The sequence below is a fragment of the Macaca nemestrina genome, chromosome 1 (assembly GCF_043159975.1).
Source record: "Macaca nemestrina isolate mMacNem1 chromosome 1, mMacNem.hap1, whole genome shotgun sequence".
Classification (NCBI taxonomy): domain Eukaryota; kingdom Metazoa; phylum Chordata; class Mammalia; order Primates; family Cercopithecidae; genus Macaca; species Macaca nemestrina.
In genome coordinates this window covers 206,874,778-206,887,620 of record NC_092125.1, presented here as the reverse complement: position 1 = coordinate 206,887,620, position 12,843 = coordinate 206,874,778, and the positions used below count along the sequence as shown (strand labels likewise).

The window sequence follows — 12,843 nt, the reverse complement described above, 5'->3', positions numbered from 1 at the left end:
CCTCGGCCTACACAGCTTTCGGGAAGAGTTGTCTGAGCCATGGTCATCCCCGGTTTAGACAGGCACACACCCCATGCCAGCATGGCACTCAAAATCCTGCACACAATTTGGCCCACAAACCTTTTTTTCCCCTAATTATTTATAAGAAATTTTAAAAGTATAAAGGTAATATAGCAAACATCCAAATTCAGAATTATCAGCTGTAACAGTTTATTTACTTTCAATAATATATGTATATTTTGGCTAGACACAGTAGTTCACTCCAGTAATCCCAGCACCTTAGAAGGCTGAGGTGGGAGGATCGCTTGAGGCCAGGAGTTCAAGACCAGTCTAGGCAACATAGGGAGACTCTGTGTCTACAAAATAATTTATGTATTTATTTGGTGGTGGTGGTGGTGGTGGCGGTGTTTTGAGAAGGTCTCACTCTGTCACCCAGACTAGAGTGTAGTAGTGTAATTATAGCTCACTGTTGCCTCAAACTCCTGGGCTCCAGCCATCCTCCCACCTCAGCTTCCTGAGTAACTAAGACTACAGGTGCGTGCCACCATGCCCAGCTAATTTTCTTATTTTATTTTTAGTAGAGACGAGATCTTGCTATGTTGCCCAGGCTGATCTTAAGCTCCTGCACTCAAGCAATCCTCCTGCCTCAGCCTCCCAAAGTGTTGAGATTACAGGCATGAGCCACTGTGCCTGGCAAAATAATTTCAAAATTAGCCAGGCATGGCAGTATGTACCTATAGTCTCTACTACTGGGGAGACTGAGGCGGGAGGATCACTTGAGCCCAGAAGTTCAAGGTTACAGTGAGCTATGATCATGCCACTGCACTTCAGTTTGGGCAACATAGCAGGACTCTGTCTCTTAAAAAACTGGCCAGATGCTGTGGCTCACACCTGTAATCCCAGCACTTTGGGAGGCTGAGGCAAACAGATCACTTGAGGTCAGGAGTTCAAGACCAGCCTGGCCAACATGCTGAAACTCTGTCTCTACTAAAAATACAAAAATTAGCCGGGCGTGGTGGTGCTTGCCTGTAGTCCCAGCTACTCGGGAGGCTGAGACATGAGAATTGCTTGAACCTGGGAGGTGGAGGTTGCAGTGAGCTGAGATCGCACCACTGCGCTCAAGCCTGGGTGACAGAGTGAGACTCCATCTCAAAAAAACAAAACGAAAAACAAACAAAAAACTCCTGTGTGTGTGTGTGTGTGTGTGCTTTTAATGTGTTTTACAGATATCTGTAAAATTTTTATCAAATTTTAAAGTATTTTAAACTATCAATGACACTTTTCTCCCTTCCTGATGCCCCAGGCAACGTCTAACATAAGTATAATGTGTTATTTTAACACTGTAACACACATCTCATCTCTTCATCCCGCACCCACTCCCAGCACTGCCAAATGCTTAAGAGAGTTGTCTACATTGCCTGTATTGTTTTTCTCTCCTATTGTCTCCAACTGGTCCAGGTGGGCTTGCCCTCTCATATGCTGTCCCTAACCTGCTCTTGGCCAGGTGCGGTGGCTCATGCCGGTAATTCTAGCACTTTGGGACACTGAGGTGGGAAGATCGCTTGAGCCCAGGAGTTTGAGACCAGCCTAGGCAAATCGGGAGACCCCTATCTCTAAAAAAAATATATATATGTGTGTGTGTATATATGTACATATATATGTATATGTGTATACATATGTATATATGTGTATGTGTGTATATATACATAGGTATATATGCATATATGTATATATGTGTATGTGTGTATATATACATAGGTATATATGCATATATGTATATATGTGTATGTGTGTATATATACATAGGTATATATGCATATATGCATATATGTGTGTGTATATATACATAGGTATATATGCATATATGTATATATGTGTATATGTGTATATATACATAGGTATATATGCATATGTGTGTATATATAATATACATATATACACACATAGTATAACATATATTCCTAGCACTTTGGGAGGCTAAGGCAAACAGTTTATATATATATAAACTTATATATATGTGTGTATATACATATATTATATATTATATATACATATATATGTGTATATATGTGTGTGTGTATACATATGTATAAATAAAAATAAATAAAATAGGCCAGGTGCAGTGGCTCATGCCTGTAATCCTAGCACTTTGCAAGGCCAAGGTGGGCGGATCACTGAAGTCAGGAGTTAGAGACCAGCCTGGTCAACATGGTGAAACCCCATCTCTACTAAAAATACAAAAATTAGCTGGATATGGTGGCATGCACCTGTAATCCCACCTACTCTGGAGGCTGAGGCATGAGAATCGCTTGAACCTGGGAGGCAGAGGTTGCAGTGAACCAAGATCGCGCTACTGCACTCCAGCCTGGGTGACAGAGCAAGACTCTGTCTCAATAAATAAATAAATAAATAAATAAATAAATAAATAAATAAAATAACCGTCCTTCTCAGTGTTGCCAGTGACCCTCCATGTTGTTCAATCACATGGTCATTTCTCGATCCTCATCTTTCTTTCCCCATCAGCAGACTTCAACACATATAATCACTTGCTCCTTCTGAAAACACTTTCTTCAATTAGCTTATGAGACCCTGCAACCTCCTGGCTTTCCTCCCACCTCACTGGCTGTTCATTCTCAATTTCCCCTTGTTGACTCTTCCTCCTTCTCTCCTATTTCCCCCTCTGCCACAACTTCTAAATACTGAGGGCCCCAGGGCTTGGTTCTTGCCTTTTCACTGCTCTATCTACATTCTTTTCTCTGATGACCTCATTTTTTCTCATGATTTCAAGCCCCAGCTATATGAGGACAACTCGTAGATTTCTATCTTTAACCCAGTTCCCTACTGTAAACTCCAGACTCCTGCATCCAACTGAGCATTCAACATTTTTACATGGTTGTGCAACAGGCATCTCAAACTCAGCATGTCCAAAACTGAACTCCAGACCTTTCCACCCTCTCCCCAAACCTGCTTCTCCCACTGTCTTCCCCATCCAAGAGACAGCCTCTCCATCTTCCCACTTACTCTGGCCAAAAACTTGAGTCATCCTTGGCTCCTTTCTGTCATATCAATCCTCCACAAATAGTGTCAATTCAATCTTCAACATATATCCAGAATCCATCCATTTCTTACCACCTCCATTACCCACTCTGGTCGTAGCAGTGCCATTTCCCCCGCCCAGATTATTGTTTCAACAAAGCAGCCAGAAGGATCCCTTTAAAAGCCTAAGTCAGATGGTGTCATCTCCTGCCAGAACCCCGCCTCGGGGTCCTTATTATGACCTACAAAGCCCCACCCAGTCTACTCCCACCTCTGCCTCTAGCCTCCTCTCCTTTATTCCTTCCTCTTCCCTTTTCTCTCTGCATTAGCCACCCTGGCTTCCTTGCTATTTATTCCTTAAATACTCCAGGTTTATCCCTATCAGAGCCTTTGAGCTTACGGCTAACCCCGGATAGCTACATGGTTTCCTCCTTCACTTCCTTGCGATCTTTGCACAAATGTCTCTCAGTAAAGCATTCCCTGACCAGTCCCTCTCTCTCTCTCTCTCTCTCTCTCTCTCTCTCTCTCTCTCTCTATATATATATATATATATATAAAGTCTATATATACATATAAGTCCATATACATACATACATATATATATATATATATATTTTTTTTTTTTTTTTTTTGAGACGGAGTCTCGCTCTGCCGCCCAGGCTGGAGTGCAATGGCCGGATCTCAGCTCACTGCAAGCTCCGCCTCCCGGGTTCACGCCATTCTCCTGCCTCAGCCTCCCGAGTAGTTGGGACTACAGGCGCCCGCCACCTCGCCAGGCTAATTTTTTGTATTTTTAGTAGAGACGGGGTTTCACCGTGTTAGCCAGGATGGTCTCGAACTCCTGACCTCGTGATCCGCCCGTCTCGGCCTCCCAAAGTGCTGGGATTACAGGCTTGAGCCACCGCGCCCGGCCATAGATATATATTTTTTAGAGGGAATCTCGTTCTGTCGCCTAGGTTGGAGTGCAGTGGCATGATCTTGGCTCACTGCAACCTCCACCTCCTGGGTTCAAGCAATTCTCCTGCCTCAGCCTCCCGAGTAGCCAGGATTATAGGTACGTGCCACCATGCCCGGCTAATTTTTGTATTTTCAGTAGAGACGGGGGTTTCACCATGTTGGCCAGGCTGGTCTCGAACTCCTGACGTCAGGTGATCCACCTGCCTCGGCCTCCCAAAGTGGTGGGATTACAGGCGTGAGCCACTGTGCCCAGCTGTACCATATTTTTCTATTGCCTGTGTTGACCCACTAGACTGTAAGCTCCTCAACGGCAGAAATTTGAGGCAGTAGAGCATAATGATTAATAGGGCTGACTTGGATCCAAACTGTCTGGATTCGATTGCTGTCTCTACCACTATCATTTCTTTTCTTTTCCTTTCTTTTTTTTTTTTTTTGAGACAGGGTCTTACCCTCTTGCCCAGGCTGGGCAGTGGCACAATCATGGCTCAGTGCAGCCTTGACCTCCTGGGCTCAAGCAATCCTCCTGCCTCAGCCACCCGAGTAGCAGGCCTGGATAATTTTGTAGTTTTAGTGGAAACAGGATTTCACCATGTTGGCCAGGCTGGTCTCGAACTCCTGACCTCAGGTGATCCACCTGCCTCGGCCTCCCAAAGTGTTGGGATTACAGGCGTGAGCCACTGCACCCAGCCTTAATGTTTTATTTTTTGTAGAGGTGAGACCTTGCTATGTTGCCCAGGCTGGCATAAAACTCCTGAGCTCAAGAAATCCTCCTTCCTCGACCTCCCAAAGTGCTGAGATTACAGGCGTGAGCCACTGTCCCCAGCCTCTACCACTGTCTAGTCATGTGACCTTTGGCAAGTTATTTAACTTCACTGCACCCCAGTGTCTTCATCTAAAAGATGAGGGAGGGGGATTGGGCGCAGTGGCTCACGTCTGTAATCCTAGCACTTTGGGAGGCTGAGGCAGGAGGAATGCTTGAGCTCAGAAGTTCGAGACCAGCCTGGGCAACATGGTGAAACCCCATCTCTACTAAAATACCAAAAAAAAAAAAAAAAAAAAAAAAAAATTAGCTGGGTGTGGTGGTGGGCGCCTGTAGTCCCAGCTATTCGGGAGGCTGAGGCAGGAGAATTGCTTGAACCTGGGAGGCAGAGGTTGCAGTGAGCCAAGATCGTGCCACTGCACTCCAGCCTGGGTGACAGAGCAAGACTCTGTTTCTAAAAAAAGGGGGGTGGATAATAGTAGAACCTATGTGGTAAGGATATTGTAAGGATTAAATGAGTTAATGCATGTAAACTGTTTGGAATTGTATCTACGTAAGTGTTTGCTGCAATTATTATTATTTATGAATGGCTGGGCGCAGTGGTTCATGTCTGTAATCCCAGCATTTTGGGAGGCCAAAGCAGGAAGATTGCTTGGACTCAAGAGTTCAAGACCAGCCTGGGCAACATGGTGAAACCCTATCTCTACTAAAAATAGAAAAAATTAGCCAAGTGTGGTGGCACACAGCTGTGATCCCAGCTACTCGGGAGGCTGGGGTGGAAGGATTGCTTGAGCCTGGGAGGTAGAGTTTTCAGTGAGTCAAGATCGTGCCACTGCACTCCAGCCTAGGCAACAGAATGAGACTCTGTCTAAAAAAAAAAAAAAAAAAAAAAACGGCTCCTGGTAACTCCTGTATAAGTGTTCACTGCTGTATCCCCAGACCTGACAATAGCACTTAGAACATAATAAGACATTCAGTAAAAAATTTGTGAGATGGGCCGGGCGCGGTGGCTCAAGCCTGTAATCCCAGCACTTTGGGAGGCCGAGACGGGTGGATCACAAGGTCAGGAGATCGAGACCATCCTGGCCAACACGGTGAAACCCCGTCTCTACTAAAAAATACAAAAACCTAGCCGGGCGAGGTGGCGGGCGTCTGTAGTCCCAGCTACTCGGGAGGCTGAGGCAGGAGAATGGCGTGAACCCGGGAGGCGGAGCTTGCAGTGAGCTGAGATCCGGCCACTGCACTCCAGTCTGGGCGACAAAGCGAGACTCTGTCTCAACAAAAAAAAAAAAAAAAAAAAAAAAAAAAAAAAAAAAAAAAAAAAAAAAAAAAAATTTGTGAGATGAATTAATTAAGACATGTGCATACATAAACAATGGCATTTTTGTGTGCCCTTAAAATTTGTATTAATAGCATTATATCATATACATTCTTCTTCATCTTTACTTTTTAACACATTATATTTATAACATCAAGCCATGCTGATACATATAAATCTCATCGTGTCCTTTTAACTGTTTTAAATATTCCATATATTAATATATGTCAATTTTTATATCTTTTTTTTTTTTTTTGAGAGAGGGTCTCTCTCTGGCACCCAGACTGGAATGCAGTGGCACAATCTTGGCTCACTGCAACCTCTCTCTCCCAGGTTCAAGCAATTCTCGTGTCTCAGCCTCCTGAGCAGCTGGGATTGCAGCAGTGTGCCACCACACCAGGCTAATTTTTGCATTTTTAGTAGAGATGAGGTTTTGCCATGTTGACCAGGCTAATCTCAAACTCCTGACCTCAGGTGATCCACCCACCTCGGCCTCTCAAAGTGCTGGGATTACAGATGTGAGCCACCAAGGCCGGCCTCTGTTCTCCTGTTAATAGCTGTTCAGGTTGTTCCAATTTTATGTTATTATGAACAATGTTGTATCAAACATCCTTGTACATCTCTCTCTCTCTTTTTTTTTTTTTTTTTTTTGAGATGGAGTCTCGCTCTGTTGCTCATACTGGAGTGCAATAGTGTGATCTTGGCTCACTGCAATCTTCGCCTCTTGGGTTCAAGAGATTCTCCTGCCTCAGCCTTCCGAGTAGCTGAGATTACAGGCGCTCACCACCAAGCCCGGCTAATTTTTGTATTTTTAGTAGAGATGGGGTTTCACCATGTTGGCCAGGCTGGCCTTGAACTCCTGACCTCAGGTGATTCACCCATCTCAGCCTCCCAAAGTGCTGGGATTACAGGCATGAGCCACCACACCCCTGCCCCAAATCTTTATTAAAGCTCATGTTGCACTCTATTAATTGTCGTTTGTTTAATCGCGTGCCTGTTGCTCCCACTACTTTGTTATTACTTGAGAAGAGGGGCCCTATTCGGTTTGTCTTTAACCAAGCACTGAGCTTGATGCAGTCAGTGTTTACTGAACGAATGAATGAGGAAATGAATGAATGAGCCTACTGTCTGGATCAGTGGTCCTTGGACGTTTTTCTCTTGTGCCCCCTAAAATAATGTTTTATATTTATTTTATTTTATTATTTTGTTTATTTTTTGAGACAGGGTCTTGCTCTATCACCCAGACTGAAGTGCAGTGGTGCGATCTCAGTTCCCTATAGTCTCGACTTCCCAGGCTCAAGTGATCCTTCCACCTCAATCTCCTAAGCAGCTGAGACTATAGGTGCATGCTACCACGCCTGCCTAATTTTTGCATTTTTGGCAGAGACAAGGTTTCACCATGTTGCCCAGGTTGGTCTCAAACTCCCGAGCTCAAGTGATCCACCCGCCTCGGCCTCCCAAGTGCTGGGATTATAGGCATGAACCACTACACCTGGCTTAAAATAATTTTTTAAAACTTTGCACCCCCTCTTTGTGAGGATTCTAACAGGAAACAAATGGCACAATCAACACAATTCAAGGAGGTTATATACACAAAACGACTAATTTGGATGTGTGGTCAGGGTGTAGGAAAATCACAGGAGATAGGGCAGGAAGCTGGGACTGGTAGCAGCCAGGCTGTTACCACCCTAGGCCTGAAGGGGCAAATCCTCTGTCTTAAAAGGAGCACTACTAACTTTCTGTCCAGGGACAGGACCAACTTCACTGGGCCTCACAGGGCAGGAACCAGAGGGATACATCCTGGCCTCACTCCTTTGCCTCTCTCGGATTTCCTTCCAGGACTCCTTAGTGGCCAAACCAAAGCAGAACCCAAGACCAGAGGGCACAGGAGCCACTGATACCTTCCGTCCAAATAAGTCAACCAGGGGAGAGGCAGGGTGGAGGACAGAGCCTGGATCTGCAGGGATACCACTAAACTGTTCACCTTAAACACAAATCATTGCCAAGGCTATACCTCCTAGCATGTTGGAAATTAATTATTTTTATTTAAGTACTTATTAATTAACATTTGTTAATTATTAATTAATAAAAATTAATTAATATTTTATTTATTTATTTATTTATTTATTTGAGATGGAGTCTCACTCTGTTGCCCAGGCTGGAGTGAAGTGGCATGAGCTCGGTTCACTGCAACCAATGCCTCCTGGATTCAAGCGATTCTCCTCCCTCAGCCTCCCAAGTAGCTGGGATTACAGGCGCCTGCCACCATGCCTGCCTAATTTTTGTATTTTTGGTAGAGACAGGGTTTCACGATGTTGGCCAGGCTGATCTCAGATTCCTGACCTCAGGTGATCCACCTGCCTCAGCCTCCCAAATTGTTGGGATTACAGGCGTGAGCCGCCGTGCCCAGCCAATACTAATATTTTAAATAAAACAGTTCTATCACTTGACTGAATGTAAGTACCATGGTGATTTGATATCCACTATTATCCATTTAAAGAAAGTACTGCCGGGCGCGGTGGCTCACGCCTGTAATCCCAGCACTTTGGGAGGCCGAGGCGGGCGGATCACAAGGTCAGGAGATCGAGACCACGGTGAAACCCCATCTCTACTAAAAATACAAAAAATGAGCCGGGCGCAGTGGCGGGCGCCTGTAGTCCCAGCTACTGGGGAGGCTGGGGCAGGAGAATGGCGTGAACCCAGGAGGCGGAGCTTGCAGTGAGCCAGGATCGCGCCACTGCACTCCAGCTTGGGCGACAGAGCGAGACTCCATCTCAAAAAAAAAAAAAAAAAAAAAAAAAAAAAAAAAAGAAAGTACTTGGCCAGGTGCAGTGGCTCATGCCTCTAATCCCAGCACTTTGGGAGGCTGAGGCAGGCGGATCACCTGAGGACAGGAGTTCGAGACTAGCCTGGCCAATATGGCAAAACCCTGTCTCTTCTAAAAATACAAAAATTAGCCAGCATGGTGGCGGGCGCCTGTAATCCCAGCTACTTGGGAGGCTGAGGGAGGAGAATCGCTTGAACCCGGGAGGCGGAGGTTGCAGTGAGCTGAGATTGTGCCACTGAACTCCTGTCTTGGTGACAGAGCAAGACTCTATCTGGGGGGAAAACAAAGAAAAGAAAATACTGAACAAACTCTACGTTAACAAACAGAAATGCTACATCATTACTTTTCTTCTTGAATGTATGGTTATATTTTGCTTCCTCTTACAGAATGGTATTCTAGTGTAATATATTTTATGCTTGAAAGCTTGTTATTTGGTTGGGTGCAGTGGCTCACACCTGTAATTCCAGCACTTTGGGAAGCCAAAGTGAGTGGATTCCCTGAGGTCAGGAGTTCAAGACCAGCCTGGTCAATATGGTAAAATCCTGTCTCTACTAAAAATACAAAAACTAGCCAGGCACCGTGGTGTGCTCTTGTAATCCCAGGCACTTGGGAGGCTGAGGCAGGAGAACGTTTAACCTGGGAGGCGGAGGTTGCAGTGAGTCGAGATTGTGTGCCACTGTGTTCTAGCCTGGGCAACAGAGCGAGAAAAAAAGAAAGCTTGTTATTGATCACCTAACTTATATTTTCACAGAAATTTATATAGTGTTAAATTACAGTTTACAAATTTGGGGGTCAGGAGGTGCTGGCTCACTTTGGGAGGCCAAAGTGGGAGGATTGCTTGAGCTTGAGGCCAGGAGTTTGAGACTATAGCGAGCTGTGACTGTATCATTGCACTCCAGCCTGGGTGACAGCGAGACCCCGTCTCTAAAAAATAAAAATAGGCCGGGCGCGGTGGCTTAAGCCTGTAATCCCAGCACTTTGGGAGGCCGAGACGGGCGGATCACGAGGTCAGGAGATCGAGACCATCCTGGCGAACACCGTGAAACCCCGTCTCTAATAAAAAATACAAAAAACTAGCCGGGCGCGGTGGCGGGCGCCTGTAGTCCCAGCTACTCGGGAGGCTGAGGCAGGAGAATGGCGTAAACCTGGGAGGCGGAGCTTGCAGTGAGCTGAGATCCGGCCACTGCACTCCAGCCCGGGCGACAGAGCGAGACTCCGTCTCAAAAAAAAAATAAATAAATAAAATAAAATAAAAATAATAGGCCAGGTGCAGTGGCTCATGCCTATAATCCCAGGACTTTGGGAGGCCGAGGAGGATCGCTTGAGCTCAGGAGTTCGAGACCAGCCTGGGCAACATAGTGAGACCCTGTCTCTACAAAAAAATACAGAAGTTAGCCGGGCATGATGGTGCATGCCTGTAGTCCCAGCTACTTGGTAGGCTGAGGTGGGAGGATTGCTTGAGCCTGGGAGGCAGAAGTTGCAGTGAGCTGAGGTCATACTACTGCACTCTAGCCTGGGTGACAGAGCCAGATGCTATCTTTAAAAAGTAAAATTATGGGCCGGGCGTGGTGGCTCAAGCCTGTAATCCCAGCACTTTGGGAGGCCGAGACGGGCGGATCACGAGGTCAGGAGATCGAGACCATCCTGGCTAACACGGTGAAACCCCGTCTCTACTAAAAAGTACAAAAAACTAGCCGGGCGAGGTGGCGAGCGCCTGTAGTCCCAGCTACTCGGGAGGCTGAGCCAGGAGAATGGCGTAAACCCGGGAGGCGGAGCTTGCAGTGAGCAGAGATCCGGCCACCGCACACCAGCCTGGGTGACAGAGCGAGACTCCGTCTCAAAAAAAAAAAAAAAAAAAAAAAAGTAAAATTATGGCCAGATGCAGTGGCTCATGCCTGTAATCCCAGCACTTTGGGAGGCTGAGGTGGGTGGATCATCTGAGGTCAGGAGTTCTAGACTAGCCTGACCAACATGGAGAAACCCCGTCTCTACTAAAAATACAAAAATTAGCCGGGCGAGGTGGCACATGCCTGTAATCCCAGCTACTTGGAAGGCTGAGGCAGGAGAATTGCTTGAATCCGGGAGGTGGAGGTTGCAATGAGCCAAGATTGCGCCACTGTACTCCAGCCTAGGCGACAAGATCAAAACTCTGTCTCAAAAAAAAATTACTGGAGGCCAAACACAGAGACTCATGCCTATAATCCCAACACTTTGGGGAGGCCAAAGCAGGAGGATCACTTGAGCCCAGAATTTTGAAGTTGCAATCAGCTATGATCACACCACTGCACTCCAGCCTGGGTAAAACCAGCCTGGGTGACACAGCAAGACCTGTTTTTTTTGTTGTTGTTGTTGTTTTTTGAGAGAAAAAAAAGTCTCGCTCTGTCACCCATGCTGGAGGGCAGTGGTGCGCTGTCGGCTCACTGCAACCTCTGCTTCCTGTGTTCAAGGAGTTCTCTGCCTCAGCCTCCTGAGTAGCTGGGATTACAGGCACCTGCCACCACACCCAGCTAATTTTTGTATTTTTAGTAGAGACGGGGTTTCACCATGTTGGCCAGGCTGATCTTGAACTCCTGACCTTGTGATCCACCCGCCTCAGCCTCCCAAAGTGCTGGGATTACAAGTGTGAGCCACCAAGCCTGGCCAAGACCCTGTCTTTAAAAAGAAAAAAGAAAAAAGAATGGAGGGAATTGTGTTACAATAATGTCTGTCACCCAGGTTGGAGTGTGGTGACACAATCTTGGCTCACTGCAAACTCTACCTCCCAGGTTCAAGCGATTCTCATTCCTCAACCTCCCGAGTAGCTGGGACTACAGGTATGCGCCACCGTGCCCAGCTAATTTTGTATTTTAGTAGAGACGGTTACACCATGTTGACCAGGCTGGTCTCGAACTCCTGACCTCAAGTGATTTGTTCACCTCAGCCTCCCAAAGTGCTGGGATTACAGGTAGGAGCCACCATGCCTGGCCTTTTTTTTTTTTTTTTTTTTTTTTTCCTTTTTTGAGATGGAGTCTTCCTCTGTCACCCAGGCTGGAGTGTAGTGTCATGATCTCAGCTCACTGCAACCTCTGCCTCCTGGGTTCAAGCAATCCTCCCACCTCAGCCTCCTGAGTAGCTAGGATTACAGTTGTGTGGCACCATGTCTGGCTATGTTTTTCGTATTTTTAGTACAGACTAGTTTTCGTCATGTTGGCCAGGCTGGTCTCGAACTCCTGACCTCAAGTAATCCACCTGCTCAGCCTCCCAAAGTACTGGGATTATAAGCGTGAGCCACCACACCTGGCCACAGTAATGTCACTTAATTAGTTGAATTCCTTCTGGGTTACAAGCCAAAAATCACATAGTGACCTATCACTGAAACTTATTTTTAATGACAACAGAATTAGAACCTCCTTTGCCTTTGTTGAAAGCAAAGATCTGGCAACTGCCAGGTATGCAAAGCTCCTTGTTATTTGGTCAATAGAGCCCTTCACCTTTGATTGGTGCCCCTGGAGGTTTTCATTCCCTCTCCAGTCCCCAACCCCCAATGCTGTAGGGTAAAATTCCTTTGCAAAGTGTGAGGAGGGAGGTGGGAAAGAAGCAGCACCTGGATGTCAGTGCCAGTTCTCCTGAAGATGGATCATAGGAAAGAAAACCAATGGAGGTTGGGGACCTGGACGTCAATTTCCTAGAAATACAGGAAACTAATGCAAAAGTGAGACCTGGCCAGGCAGGGTGACTCAGGCCTGTAAACCCAGGAATTTGGGAGGCTGAGGTAGGAGGATCCCTTGAGCCCAGGAGTTGGAGATCAGCCTGGGCAACATAGTGAGACCCCTGGGAGTAGGGGAGCTGAAGATCACTTGCACCTGGGAGGTTGAGGCTGCAGTGAGCTAGGATTACACCACTGCACTCCAGCCTGGGCAATAAAGTGTGACCCTGACTTAAAAAAAAGGAGAAAGAGTCCTTTTG

The 12,843-nt window shown here is 46.3% G+C and overlaps 1 protein-coding gene across 2 annotated transcripts in view; it reads right to left on the bottom strand.

The window, feature by feature from the left end:
• The window catches only part of LOC105494527 (solute carrier family 9 member A1), a 76,015-nt gene extending 72,828 nt beyond the window's left edge, over positions 1–3,187 (bottom strand). For both annotated transcript variants that reach the window (XM_071097882.1, XM_071097883.1), the window contains exon 1: positions 3,022–3,187. Coding sequence is in view for 1 of the 2 variants with exons in the window: in XM_071097883.1 (XP_070953984.1) it covers positions 3,022–3,043 (22 nt within the window). In the remaining variant the exon portion in view is untranslated. The remainder of the gene's footprint in view (positions 1–3,021) is intronic.
• Positions 3,188–12,843: the final 9,656 nt, after the last annotated feature.